Source organism: Podarcis filfolensis (assembly GCF_964270895.1).
Source record: "Podarcis filfolensis genome assembly, chromosome: 2".
NCBI classification, from domain to species: domain Eukaryota; kingdom Metazoa; phylum Chordata; class Lepidosauria; order Squamata; family Lacertidae; genus Podarcis; species Podarcis filfolensis.
The window spans coordinates 56,351,551-56,366,418 of record NC_139605.1 but is presented as its reverse complement, the minus strand read 5'-3'; the positions used below and the strand labels follow the sequence as shown (position 1 = coordinate 56,366,418).

Genomic DNA, 14,868 nt, shown 5'->3' with positions numbered 1-14,868 from the left:
ACAACAGGCTTGTCTAAACAAGAATGTTTTTAGTAGGTGTCAAAGAAAACACAGTGAAGAAACTTGTTTGATGTCAATAGGCAGGGAGTTCCAAAGTGCACACTAAATGACTGAGTTCTTACAAATGTAGAACAGATATTAAGTGGCACCTGTATGTTCCACCAATTGAAGCAGTCAAGTGGGCACATATAAGGTAAGGCAATCGTGTAAGTAAACTGGTCCCAAGTTGTTCAGGGTTTTATATACTAATAGTAACACCTTGAACTTACCGTATTTTTCGCTCCATAAGACGCACTTTTTCCCCTCCAAAAATTAAGGGGAAATGTGTGTGCGTCCTATAGAGCGAATGCAGGCTGCGCCGCTAAGCCCAAAGGCAGAATAGGGAGACGGAGCGCTGCGGAGCGCTGCGGAGCGCTGTTCTAGCTTGGGGACGGCTGCGCGCAAAACCTCTCCAGGGCAGCGGGGTGCCTTTACCCCGCTGTCCTGCAGAGGCTAGCAAGGCTGTTCCCAAGCCAGAACAGCGAGACAGAGGGCTCCGTCTCGCTCTTCTAGCTTAGGGATGCCTGTGCGCAAAGCCTCTGCAGGGCAGCGGGGCGCTGCGCTCGAAAGGCTTTGGGGATCTTTGAAGCTGGCGGTGGGGGAAAGCAGCGCTTCTCCCCACCGCCAGCCCCACAAGCTCGGGTGAATGCACCTTGAACACACCTTGTTTTAGAGGGGGAGAACAAGAAAAACAATTTTTTTTCCCTGTTCTTCCCCTCCTATGGTCCGGTGCATCCTATGGTCCGGTGCGTCCTATAGAGCGAAAAATACGGTAGTTTGGTAGCAAATTGGCAACCAGTGCCAATCTCTGAGCACAGGTGTTGTATGTTGACAAGGCCTCACTCCAGTCAGCAATTGTGCTGCAGCATTCTGCACTAACTGAAGCTTCTGAATCAAGCATGAGGGAAGCCCCGCATAGAATGCACTGCAGTAACCCACTCTAGAAGTAACCAATGCATGAACTAGTGTGGCAAGGCTTTCCTAATCCAGGATCAGCCATAGATATCAAACAAGTTACAGTTGGGAAATAATGCTTCTAGCCACTGAGGCTTCCTGAGTGGCAGAGTTGGATCCAGAACATTAGTTCCTGCCTGCCCTCATCTATTTCCACATGATAGGTGCTTCGACCTGCTAAATGGAAGGGCCATTCATGTCCAAGGGTGGAACTGCAGCTACCTGATCAGCAGAGGCCAAGGGGCACAAGGGGCTAGCTGAGCCCCACCTGGTCCTGTAAGGCTGCTGACTCCAGCCTGGCTGCTCAGTCTGAGCAATTCTTTTTCCCAAGCACAGACTATGCTGTCAGGTGGCTTATTCTGGCACACCTGCTTTGCTGTATGCTTCCCAGCTTGCCTGCAGGCTTGATGAATTGCAATAGTGCCTATGAAGGTGCTCTGCATGTTTCCTAAATATAGATTCCAGATAGGCTTGCCATAGAATAAATGGGTCAGCTTAGGGCAACATCTCCAAACAACTTAAATGGGCAACCGTGCCTGTGCTCTGAGCCACAGGAACAGTGTGCAGACAAAAGACATACAGCTGCAACTAGTGAACAAATGGCTCTAAGTATCATCCAAGCTGAAACAGCTTCTTTAGGTTACAAGCTTTAAACAAGAGCCAGCAAATTTACCCTAAGAAGTAACAGAACTGTAGACAGATAGCCACAGAGGTTCCTTTATAATAGAAAACACTGAAAGATGATAAGAGTTTATATAGTACCAGAGATCTCTGGAGTAAATCCAATTAAGAGGTCCTGAAAGTGGATCACTGACCCTTAAGCCAACAGAACGGAAGAACTGCAGCAGCCCTCTTGAAGCAAATCAAGAGGGAGGATGGTGCACAGAGCTTTGATTTTCTCCCGCACTGTGCTACTGGCCTGATCACAGGGCAGCCAAATATGAGCATGTAATTCTGAAGGAACTAATCAAGTGGTGGGGATGCAAAACAAAGAATACCAGGCAAGCTCAGTTCAGCAAGCTTCAGGCAAGGCTGTGCCAGCTTTTCAGGGAGCATAGGAAGCTGCCTTGTACAGAGTCAGATCATTGGTCCATCTTGATCAATATTGCCTACCCTGACAGGCAGCTGCTCTCCAGGGGTTCAGGGAGCCCCTCGACTTGGAGATGCAGGGGATTGAACTTGGGACCTTTTGCTTGCAAGGCAGATGCTCTACCACTGAGCTATGGCTCTATGAAGGCGCCCCAAGTAACTTCACAGATGTAAGCTTACTGGGATGGAGGAATCCCAGCCCCCCGCATCCTCAGCTATTCCATGAAGATTCCGATTTACCAGGTTACAGATACAGGTGACTCCCCACTTACGCGTGGGTTATGTCCCCGTGCCCCACATGCATAAGTGGAAATGGCATAAGTGAGGAAGCACCCCCTAAACACCCTTTTGATGCCTTCTCTGCCACTTTCTCTTAAACCAGATCAAAAATACTGTACCAAAAATACCTACAACAGGAATTGGAAGCTCTGGGGCTGGCTGGAGGATGCACAGGAAAGCAGCTGCTGCTGGTGTACTACCATGCACATCAGCAGTTAGGCGGGGAGGCTGAGCAAACCTAAACAAAGCCCCACTGTGCCTCTGGTCTCTTAGGGGCTTCCTCCACCGTCACCGATGTCCTCTCTGAGCTCCAGGGAGGTTCTCCTCATGAGCCACAAGAACTCCCCAGCCCTCTCCCTCCACTTCCTGGTATGAATTGAATTATTTAATTATTTCCAGGCACTGTGCATAGACACAGTTGCGCACAAGTATGTGTGAACATGCCGGTATTGTGTGGAGGACCAGGAGGATATCTTTGCTTTCAGCCTTAAGGGAATAAGTAGTCAGGAACTAGGGAGGTCATGGGAAGGGTTAAGAGGCACAGTAGCTTTAGCATCTTCAGAGAAGGGAAAGCGGTGGTATTAGGTGGAGAGAAGGCAAAGGCTCCAGGAGGGAAGAGGAAATGGGGGGCAGGGTTTGTATGAAAAGGAGTGAGAAGTAGATTGGATTCTATTTTGGTTTGGGAGATAATTTCTTAATATTGCATTTGCCTAATTTCTCCAATTTCCAAGATCCCAAACCCATGCATTAAATTTCATTCTCTGCATGTGACTCGTTATCATTACTATTATAGCACATTGTTTTAGGAACCATCAATATGCTGATGACACCCAGCTCTCCCTCTCTCAAGTCTATCAGTACCAGGAGAGGCAGTGAAGGTGCTGAGCTGGTGCCTGGAGGTGGTAGTGGGTAGGATGTGGACAAGCACATTGAAACTGAACCCAGAGAAGATGAAGGTCCTATGGGTGGGGTTTTGTGTGACAGCCTATTGTGGGTGAGGTTGCACTGTCCTCCAAGGAGCAAGCTCACTGTGGATGGGTACTATGCTAGAATGATCATTCCTAGGTGACCTCCGTGACTACGACTGCCTACAACCTGCTTTTGTTGGTACATCAACTACAACCTTGTCTGGACAAAGATAGCCTAGCTATAGTTTTCTATGGTAACCTCCAGGATGGACTACAGTAATGTGCTTTAAGTTGAGCTGCCCCAGAAGATGACCTAGAAGTTACCACTAACGCAGAATGCAGCAGTCAGGGTGAGAGTAGCTGCATATAGCTCATATTCCTAAACAACTGCACTGCTTGCCACTTGTCTGCCAGACCTATTTAAAAGGTTTTTCTGTTGACATTTAAGCCCTGAATGACCTGATCCCCAACTATTTGAAAGAATGCCCTGCCCTGGATCAAGCTGCTTCTGCATTAAGATCAGTGAGTGAGGCTTTCCTTGTGGTCCTTGCCTTAAATTAGGTCTGTTGGGGGGTCCATGGGAGAGCCTTTTTGGTGGCAGCTCCGCATCTGTGGAATGATCTCCCCAACTTTATACACCAGGCAAAACTCACCTTTTTTGCAGCCTTTTAGAGGCTGATACATTAGGCCATTTTGTAATTATGATACTGCTAATTATGTTCCTTATATATTTTATAAGAATTATATTTAATATTCTTGCTTATTATGTAGCATATTGTCTTATTTTGTTGCAAACTGCCCTGTGACCATTTCTGGTGAAGAGTGGTACAGAAATCTCTGAATAAATAAATGTTGTATTAATGGTTCCAATGAAGACCTGCTTAGATGCTGCACAGCTTCCCCAGGCATGGTGAAAGTGAATACTTCCTTTGTGTTGCAGTTGGGATCTCTGCCTGCATCTCAATCTGTGCTTAAGGTCTTAGAAATGATAATGCTACATAACTAAGAATTGTTTTCCCTGTATTATTATTCAATTTATATACTGTCCTTTACCCAAAGATCCCAGGGTGGCATGAATATCAGCGAGCCTGTGTTGTATGCAGGGCATAAAGGTATACAAAAGTACACAGGTGCCTCAACAGTAGGAAGGCAACAGGGAGGCATTGTGACCCAAAGCCACCTCCTTAGAGCCCACAAACACTTGTTAGGATTCCTTTTTAAAAAAAATATATAATATTGCTTTTATTAGAAAATTCCTACTCCTTATTGCCGCAGAGAGATATCTGAATAATTAATGGCAAATGAGTTTAATGGCAGAAAGCAAAGTATAAAAAGCAGCCCCAATTCACTGCATTTAACATTCGTGATGTCTAATTTTGCACACCAAGGTGTTTAAAGGTGAAGTCAAGTTTTTCACATTTGAGGTCAACAATTTCGGAATAGGAATCATGCCTACTAATAATTTATTTCAGCTTGGCTCGACAAATTTAACAAAAAAAAAAAAGCTTTGCCAATTATGTTAATCACTTGCTATTAAACATGCAAACTGGCAACAGGCCTTTGGCTTATGATGTATTTCTAATGTGGTCCTCAGGTTTCCCCTACCTTAACGAAAGGAAAGCCAGGCACTGCATTAGCAGATTTCATATAGTGACTAATAGCTCAACATAAAATCGCCATGTCTGTGGGAAAACGGGATTGATATCCTCGTTAATTAAAACACAAAAAGTGTTACCCCATTTGAGGTAGATAATTAACAGTGAACAGTCTTTCTGTGTACGCATTCACATTCAATCTGCTCAAAGCTATATTTGCTGGGGTATCCAAAAGCATTTCCCAGCACTCTACAGGCTGAAAGATTACAAGAGCCATAAAGGATGTTGTCTGTTTCCAAAGGGCACAAAGGAAGTGAAGGAGTCTAAAGTTGCAATCCTAAGCACACTTGCAAAGGAGTAAGAGGTTCTGAATAGATATGCCCAGGATGGCACTGGAAGTATTGAGGGTGCTCTTTGTAAGAGGCAGAACCTGTGTGCCGTACTACTAGCCGCTGCCTAGAGCAACTTTTCACAGGGGGTAGCTCTTTTACCCCACCAGCAGACACAGGGGATTTCTGCCAGAACCACGGGCAACATTTCTCATGACAGGAGGAAGTGACTGGCAAGAGGTTCAGTGGGCCTGGAGCCAGACGTGAGCTGTGAATGAGAAACAACAGCCAGCCAAGAATGAAGCGCCAGGGCTCACTAGCAGGCACAGCAGAAATGATAGGGGAGGATGTGATAGAACTGTGTTGAACAAATCACAGGGCCTGAAGGGTTGACTGAGATGCTGGGCCTCGGAGGCCCAGAGCAGGATGCATGGATGTGGGCATGCAAACTGTCAGGTGCCACAGGGCACTGGCTCCCTACACCACCAGGGCTCCTGGTCAGAGGAGGGAACTGCAGGCTGAGAGGTTCCCTGCACAGGAAGCCAGGCGGCACTGGACAGCCAATCTGCTGCCACTGGCGTTTATGAAAGATTCTCACTTCCCTCTGTGTGCGCAGCTTGTATCTGAGGGAGGCTGCTCGGTCCTTCCTCTGCACGCCCAGACTATGGCCCTTGTCTCCATCCTGCCTACCTCTGGGTACTTGCATACCCTTCAGAACTGAACACATGACACACACACACACACATGATTTGTCAGGATTTGTGTTTTTTTTAAGTACAGAATATGCTGCGCTAGGACAAGCCATCAGACTGGGTGATACACTAGGTCCCTTTTGACTCTCTGATTTTAAGAATTTGCCCAAGACTAGTCCCAAATGGACTACTCTAGCTAATTCCACAACTGACAAACAAATACAGATGTGTGGGGCAAGATCTCCAAATGACCAGCATGAACAAGCGGCACATAAGAACAGGTGCTTAGCAAACCTGGAGCATCTTCAGTTGGGTCCTCTCTGGTGCCATTACAATACATGGCGTGCACCTCAATTTCCGAAACTGGGAATGTGCGATCACACAGTGGACACGGAATAGGTTCGTCACCAAGAAAGCTTCCTGCAGACACTGTTTCCCCAGCATCTTCAGCTGCATCAGCCTGAAAAAGAGAGGAAGAGAAGGGGCAAATTGATCTAGTTGCAGTTTCAACAATCATCCTAGTTCCCTCGATCTGCAGTTTCTAAATCTCTCCAGATTCTGGGCTTCCATCACCAGTTTTCATTCCTACTGAACAGGTCAGATCTAAGAACCCTGCAGTGATGAGCACACTCAACAGACCTAATATCTTATGCTTACTTCAAAAGGCACCGTGCCCTCCCAAATCACTATGATGCTCCCTCTGGAGAGCCGCATGTTCTATTTAAAGCATAGATCACCTGCATCGCCACTGTGGCTCTCTTGGGAAAGCGTAAAACACTCTTAAATTGAGAAAGTCTGAGTGCCAGCGAGAAAAAAACACACAACTGACAGAAAATTAAAGCACCCAATTCAGAGTCAGTCAGTCCCTTGTTGGCAGTATTGCCTTCAGAGTGTGGACCCGTCCAGGATGAAAAGAAACTGCCAACTTCACACTCATGGCTAGCTTGAGTCAGTGAGAAATGTTCACCGAGTTAGATCATGGTCTGCATAGCAGCAAGTTGCATGTGTATTCATGAGGTGGAGGCGTGTTGCTGTTCTATACACAAGCTTGGGCATTTTATTTATTTTTATCAAAGTACAGCCATCTTATACGATGTCGGGTTTCCTAAATCCAAAGGTTAAGCTACAAGACTGAGATTGCTGCAATGGAACATACACTTGAAATTACTGGCTAGTCCTGTGATCACAATTCCATTCAATGATGTTTCTTGGAGGAAAAGAGACTCTAGGTATCTTGTGGCTTCCACCTGTAGATTTTCCCTTTAGTGACTCCCAGCTAGGTTCATATTATATGTACAATTTTTGAAATGTTGCTAAAATGCTTTTTCAAAGCAGCTTGACCCAGAAAATCAAGCTGTATCTGAATATGGGAGATTCCCCAACCAGCCCACAAAAGGAGAGTGTGGCTTTGTCCCTGGGAAAACAACACCTGTGCTTGAAATGCAGCTTACCGAATGTGGTGAACAAGTGGCTCATTTGGCCCTCTGATGGAGATCACTACCAAGGGACTGATAATTTAAAGAACTCTGGTACCTAAGAATTGCGTGTGCTATTTTTACACTTATTTTGTTACATTTTACGTTCGAGGATTTTCTCTCAATAAACCCTGTTTTAATATGATCTTTTTGTTGCTTTTCAATAAAACATAGCTGCCACTAGAGAGAGAGAGCTAGGTATCATCTTGGGACTATGCTACTTGGATATTCTCAAGGCAGGGAACTATGAGGGCTTGGAGCACAAAAATGTAAAAATTGTCGTGCAGGATCAGGCCAGGTGCTGCTGCTGCCTCCTGCCCTGTTGGTGGGTTTCCTAGAAACATCTGGAAAGTCACTGCTGAAAGTAGAAAGCTGGATTAGATGGGCACTTAGTCTGATCAGCAGAGCTTCTCTCACATTCTTAGTAACTGTCCAACTAGCTCAGCAGCCTGAGCTTCCCATGGGCATCCGGATGGTCTCTGTTAAAGCCAAACCAGACAAGACTGAGACAGCCACTGCTGCTTGCTCTTAACAGCTGGTGGTCATAATGAACTGGCTCTGGATATCATCTATAACTGTGTCTAACTGGAGTTGCAAATGTTTGAAACAATCCTGAGGTCAGTAAGAATGGGAAGCATAGTTTTCATGACTGTTCCAGGTACGCCTGTTAGCCTATCTGGCTGTATACTTTTCACCTTTGCATCCCAACCTTTATCCCAAGCAATTCAGGGCTGAGTACACGGAGCAGAGGTTCAGCTTGCCCAAGGCCATGCGTGAGCTCTGCGGCAGATTTGACTCAACTCTCCCTAGTCCAGGTCCAGCACTCTATCCACCCCACCGACTTTCTAGTGGCAAATATGTGGAAGAGTTACAGCAGTTACTTTGAATTAACTCCCAAATCCTCGCTGGGCCTTGGGTTTGTGAGTGAGAAGAATGCTGGTCCAACCAGATCAGCCCCTAGTTTTGTGGCAGGGATACAGGATGGGAGTAAGAAAACACATGGGAGTTCTTTCTTGGCTTTTTTGTAGGATAAAGTTAAGTACTATTATCTGCATGTCATTAAATACACCCATTTTTTAAATATCCCCAACAGAGTCTCAGAGCCACAGTGCATTTCTCCCTCTGAAACGCACAGCCTCTGCCTTGAACTATTCATGTCTGAAAGAGGCAGAAGGCTGACTACTGCCATTTTATTTCTTAATGCTGGAAGACTTCTACATAATGTCACCCTATCTCAAAGGTTCCTAAACATTCAAAAGCAAAGAAGATTTGCCAGAACCATTAAAACGTCTGTTTAAATATTAAACCAGCTAGATGGAACCTGTGGGAAATATTCTAGGATTGGTGATTTTTATTGGGGTGAGACAAGCAGACACACTCTCTCCTTACACATACACAGAAACTGTCATCTGTGTCCTTATAACTGCACAGTTCCAAGGAAACCATCACTAGACGTGAGCCTGACTGACTGCTTAGGCATGCTTCATGTTTTGTTTTATGAGTGGTCCCCATTATGTAGGCCTGTTGCTTAGCAGCTTCATTGCAGAATCTACATTGTCAAGCAAGAGCATAATTCTATGTGAGGAATTTCATTGACTTATTGAAGACTGCTTTGTATATGTGGGGGTGTGTATGATTGGCTGGTGTTTTCTTAAAGCCCAATCTCAAATGTGCCAAATTCCCTGCTGACAGGTGATCAGTACCAAACTGCAGGGACCGTCAACAATTGTTTCGGGCAAAAGTCATTTTTTAAAAATCCTTTTCTAAAGAGACCTGACTCCAAAGTGGAAAAAATTGCTTTGTGCATTCTGCAGTTATTAAGCTACACTACAGCTACTACTGCTACGCCATAGATTCCTAGTATTTTGCATCTCGACATCTTGCTAAGTGCTTTGAGGCTATGGTGTGTTGTGAAGACATGCCAAACACAAAACAAGACATGCCAACGATAAGGAGTTCTGATCAAATCGGTGTTAATCTAATAAGATGACACATATACAGATGTGAAGAGCTCTCCGCTCCTTCCCATTTCCACTTTACACAGCCTTGCAGATCACATCCTTTGCAAATACCAGGTGTCCAAATAAACTGCTTACACTCCCACAGTAAATAACTCAATTGTAAATGTAAATGCGGCATTGTGTAGCAACACATCAGCCCCCTCTCCCCACCCCCCTCCCCGAGAATGACTTTTGACAAGCCCTGGGAGGACGGCTGAGAGAAGCCTTAACCGCATGACTGGCTGCCCACCCAGCAAAGGGGAAAGCAGAACCATCCCACGCCGGCGCTTACAAGAAGAGATGCCCTGAGCGACTGAGGCCGCCTCCGTTCAAACAGGGCTCATGCCTATGGGCCAGCAGCAGAGGCAGGAGATCAGGCTGGCTGGTGTATGGCTCAGCTCCCATTATCCACTGAGCCATATAATATCCTGCCACAGCGTTCAAGTCCTTCTGATCACCCAAGTTAACACCGGGAGGCCTAAAATGGGCTACTGACCTATCCTTAGGGCCTTTCTGAGCACTTGCTGTCTTTCTGCCTGGATAGGTTTTTTAAGGCACAAATCCCACCCAGGAACTAGTCCCATAACACAAGAGACAACTCACTAGTTCTGGTTTCCCTAGAGGTCCCTAAGTTTCATAATCACTATGCAAACATAGCATAGGCTGTGAGAGTTCAGATACTCACTATCCCACTCAGTGACACTGCCTAACTGATGAATGGCACACAACGTAAAAAACCTGAGCTATTATGAAGTTCATTAAGGTACTTGTTACAATGTGATGCTGCTTCTACATGTTAACAGTCATCATCATGGAGACAGACAACCCTGTACAGGCTGAAGACTCCAAGAATTAGCCTTTTACATATGAATCATCTTGTCAAATGCTCTTCAATTCACCTAGATTTATGTATCCTGCCAGAATAGTACTTGAAAATCCCTTTTATATTCCCACCAGCAGCAACCTAAATAGGCATTATTTTTATATTACCAGAAACAGCCATTGAAGTCAGATGTCACTGTTGTGACAGCGGCATGGTGACTGCAGCACAGGTGTGGTGATTCAGGAAAGCAGAGCAAAGACAACAGCATTCATTTGGCAATGAGACAAGCAAGAAAGGCCTTTCTCTGGATTAATCTAGAGGCACATCCAAGATAAATCATGACTGCGAAGACTTCGTTTAAGGTAATAGTCAGAAGGCCCACACGAGGACAGTGAGCACCCCAAAATTAAGCAGCAGCAGCATTCAGACCAGTGCCAAATCTTAAAGCCCTCTGCCCACTCCCCTCTTGTGTACACATGCTCTACTGTCAAAGCCTCAAAGCTGTAAAGAGCCAATAGCAACAGCTTTATCACACTGCAGAGTCAGTTTTGCCAACATGCTTGCAACCTCTTTGTTCAGTCAGACATGTGCAGCTCGGGGACAAGCAACTAGCTCCCTTTCCCTCGTTGGGCCCAGTGGTGTCCTTTGGCACATCGCAACCCATGTAGCACATTGAATAGGTGTCGCCTGCAAGATGACAAACGTGAGAAAGTCAACAGCAATCCCTTCCGCTAACAAAGGTGCTAGGCTTGTAGTCCATGGCCGCATAGATGGAGGAAAAGAAACGAATTGAGAGGAGTTGCTGACAAAGGGAGGGAGAACAACAGGAGGCCCGACACACACACACACACACACACACACACACACACACACACACACACACTGCATAGTTTGCAAAGCAGCTCATTTTGGGAGACAGGCAGGAAACGAGACTCTGCATTCCAGACGCTTCACTGGCTGTTATCCCTTAGGGATTTGCTTACCTGCAGAGAGACATCTTTGCTGGATGAATGGATTTCTCCACTCTCAGGCTCAATAGCTTGCAATGGACTCGGCTGGGTCTCTGTAACAGAAGCCTCCCATGTTAGCAGCAGCTCAGCCCCTCCCTATTATTCTCCACAAGCCCCCCTCCAACCCCCCAGCACATTCCACACTAACTGATAAAACTTATCCCATTTGCTTTACAGTGTCTTCACAGTTTCTAAACATTTTTTAGACTTGTCACAAATGTTAGCAGACAACGTGCAACAACATAACTGGAGTAGAAGTTTAAAGCTATAGTGCAGCAGTGTGTGGATAAGGCTACTGCCACGCTGCAGCTTAACAGGGAGCAGGAATCAATAGGGCATGTAGGTTGTGCGCCAGGGTAGGTTTTGCTGGCGAGCAGCACAATGCAGGAGCAAACGCTTCAACTCGGGAGAAAGGCAACACACCTATTGCTGTGCTGTACAGCTTGCCTTTCCTTTGTACCCGCTCTGCCTCTTTGTTAGAACACCACCCCTCAGTTATTACCAACAATGAAAACCTCATCCAGTCTCCTGCAGGGAACCTCACAATTAAACCTGTTCCTGTATGAGATGTGACACTGAAAAAAGGTTTGCTTTAGAAAAATAATTTCGAAATCAGATTGGGTCTTGAAGAGAACAATTTAACCTTGAACAATTTTCTTGCTTACTGAATATAAGAAAATTCCTTTCCCCTAGCGTGATTTTGAAAATGTATGCTCAGGGCAGATGGATTTGTAAGCATTGCTGTATGACTGATTTGCTCTGAACTGGGGGGTGGGGCGGGGAAAATACATCATTCAGGATGTCACTGACAAACCCAGCAGGTGGGGACCGCTGGCTCTTCTAACAGGAGGTAACCCTCCTGTTAAAGCCGTACTAGTTGACACCCCTGGCTTTGAGTGTCCAAACAATGATTAGCAATTGCAGCTTCATTAAACACAGGACTGCAAAAGGCAGAGGAAGAAGTTCATTTGCTCATCCTGAGAGGAAGACATATTTCATTCAGTTTCTAAAAGATAAGCTCAGGAGTCCTTCTCCCAGTATGTTTAACCAAGGAATATAAGCTAACACAAACACTTACATAAGTGGTTCTAGGACAAAACTAAGAGGCTCAGCAGGCGGCGCTCAGTGTCACCCTTGTTCTACGGCCAAGCAAATAAATGATGACAGTGCCAGCATACTAGCAGCATCCGTCATGGTGCTCCAAGGGAGGCATTCCAGTGAAGCAAGAAGTCCACAGGAAACAGCATGAAGCCCCTCCCAGGGTACCATTGATGCAACCACCCAAATGAAAGAGCAGAAAGGGAGTTGAGTCAGCCACCTTCCTCCTGCCTGCATCTGGACACACCAGGGCTGGAATGGCAAGGGACCAGCAGGATTTTGTGTTTTCCTAAGGAACTGATCAGGCCTTTTTCAAGGGATCCACTTGCCAAACCTACCAGTTTGACCTCACGATTTACAACCTGCCAAGCAGCATAGCTTTGTCTGCAACTAAAGGATGTTGATTTTCTTGGCTCAAAACCACAAATGAATTGTTAGAGGGCTCATACCAGGGCAAAGAGTGATTTCTTCCTCAGCTTGATTCTCTGCGGCCATGTCTGGGCTTCTCCTACTGTCCAACGGGGTCAAGGCAGAAATGCTATTGAAATGCAAACACAGAATAAACCAGTGTCACAACATGCAGGCCTGTGAAAGTCAGCTGCAGCCTTGGCAGCTCTGATTATCCAAGAAAGGCAGCAGGAGAGAATGCAGAAAGTTACAGGCTTGAAAGAAGCATCCCAAACAAGACGACCGTGGAGAAGCCCTTCTTCCCTAGAGACGCTTTCTAAAGCAAAAGAAAGGGTCGTTGTGTCATGCAAGAGAAGTAAGAATATCTACTCAGAACTGCAAAGGCTTCTTTGATGCTTTCTGCTTTTGGTCACAGGAGTACTGCAGGTAGCAAAGCAGCCTAATCCTTAGCGAGGAGTGGGAAGAGGTGGAGATCTGTTTGACACTGAACTCTTCTCTCTCCCATCCTTTACTGCTATTCTCTCCCCCCCCCCCCATTTCATCACTGCACACAGCTCTCTAAAGCAGCAGGAATCTGACACAACTCAAAGCTTCCCTACAGCAAAGTTCTGCCAACACGAACCAAGCAGCTCTTTTATGCAGCATTTAACTGTGCTTGGCTCCTCTCATTTTGACCTTCCAGTGCCGCCATTTTCTCTGCAAAGCACAGTCGCTCCACGTCACGGGAAGACACAGGCTGAGCCACTGTGACATTGCCACCCTGTCAACCTTAGAGTTCTATGTGGCTTTCCTATTGGATTGATCAAGTATGCAAGTGCACACTTGAAAAACACGAATCTCCACACTGACAAAAGGAAAGATTTATTAAACTCAGCTATGAGCCTCGGAGAGTAGGGAACAGCCACCACAGATTTATGATAAATAAGAAAATCCTGATGGGAAACCACAAGTGACTTCTCTCGCTCTCTCGCTAAATAAACCATTTCAAAGCATTTGTTATGAGCCCAAGCTGAGGACAGCTTATGCTGTGTAAACCATCAAGACTCACTTCAAAAGGCCTCACACTAAACAATTTGCTATGACATTTATAAAATGGGCTAATCAATTTGAAGTCAACCCACATTGCTTGCTACACCAACTATCTCCCAGTAACAAAGCATATAATCATTTATTAAAATCTCAATCTAGCATACTTTGCACAACACAGGAAACAACAAAGCTGAGTGGCCAATGGGAGGAAGATGCCGTTGGCTAAAGCTGCTTTCAAAATTACTCCAGCAGCATAAGAACCAAAGAGCATCTGAAGCCCGCTGACCAGGTTGCCTGTGCTCTGCCCAGCGCAGGGCTCTGCTGGCAAACTGCCAGGTGCCAGATGGCCACACTTAATGTGCACAAAACTGAGAATACTGCAGCCACTGTCATCTTAATGCAGATGTGCCGTCTGATCAAATTAGATGTCGCAGCACGTAATGGTCAATCTTGATCCCAGCAGCCTGATGAGGGCAGCCGCCGGCTGCATTGCAAAGTTCCCGGGGTCACAGTGTGGCAAGTGGGATGTACTTTGAGATCCCTGCTTGCGGCTTGAAAAATGTGCAAGGCACCCAATGTAAACAGAGGAGACTAATCCTATTACCTACAGTCTGAGGGGGAAATGGAACAAGCCTTAAGGGTAGCAGCCTCATACCAGTGCCACTTGTTGTTTATATGAGTGCTGTCCCTGGATGGAGCTAGGGGGATTTTTTCCAATCAAGCTCTGGCTAATGAGTACTTGAAATATTACACCCTAGTGAGGAAACAGGGGCATTATATCTCTCTCTCTTTCCCCACGCAGTCCCAGAACCTCCTGACAGCTGTGATGGCAAAGAAAGGCATCCACACTTGAATCTCTCCTCCCAAGTATGATCACCATAAGGGTGAAACTGCCATCCTCCTTATTAGACTATGTACATAGGAGAGCTTACCCCACTGCAGGGTGGGAAGAGCTATCACATTAGTCAGTCTGCTCCCCTCATTGAGCATTCAGCCAAAATGCTGTTGGATCAATGAGAAGAGAGGATATCAGGCAGAGAAAAACCAGTGGCCTCATGCCAAGAGCATTTTAATTATAAAACCTGGGAAAACTAACCCAAGAATCAAGGAACTTCTCACAGCTAGACTTGTGGCTGAGCA

The 14,868-nt window shown here is 45.9% G+C and overlaps 1 protein-coding gene across 4 annotated transcripts in view; it reads right to left on the bottom strand.

Moving 5' to 3' along the window:
- The window catches only part of UIMC1 (ubiquitin interaction motif containing 1), an 81,117-nt gene that overhangs the window by 21,344 nt on the left and 44,905 nt on the right, over positions 1 to 14,868 (bottom strand). For all 4 annotated transcript variants that reach the window (XM_083603836.1, XM_083603835.1, XM_083603834.1 and 1 more), the window contains exons 7-9: positions 12,741 to 12,829; positions 11,167 to 11,246; positions 6,180 to 6,345 (exon numbers count right to left, since the gene is read on the bottom strand). In XM_083603836.1, coding sequence (XP_083459962.1) covers positions 6,180 to 6,345; positions 11,167 to 11,246; positions 12,741 to 12,829 — 335 coding nt within the window. The remainder of the gene's footprint in view (positions 1 to 6,179; positions 6,346 to 11,166; positions 11,247 to 12,740; positions 12,830 to 14,868) is intronic.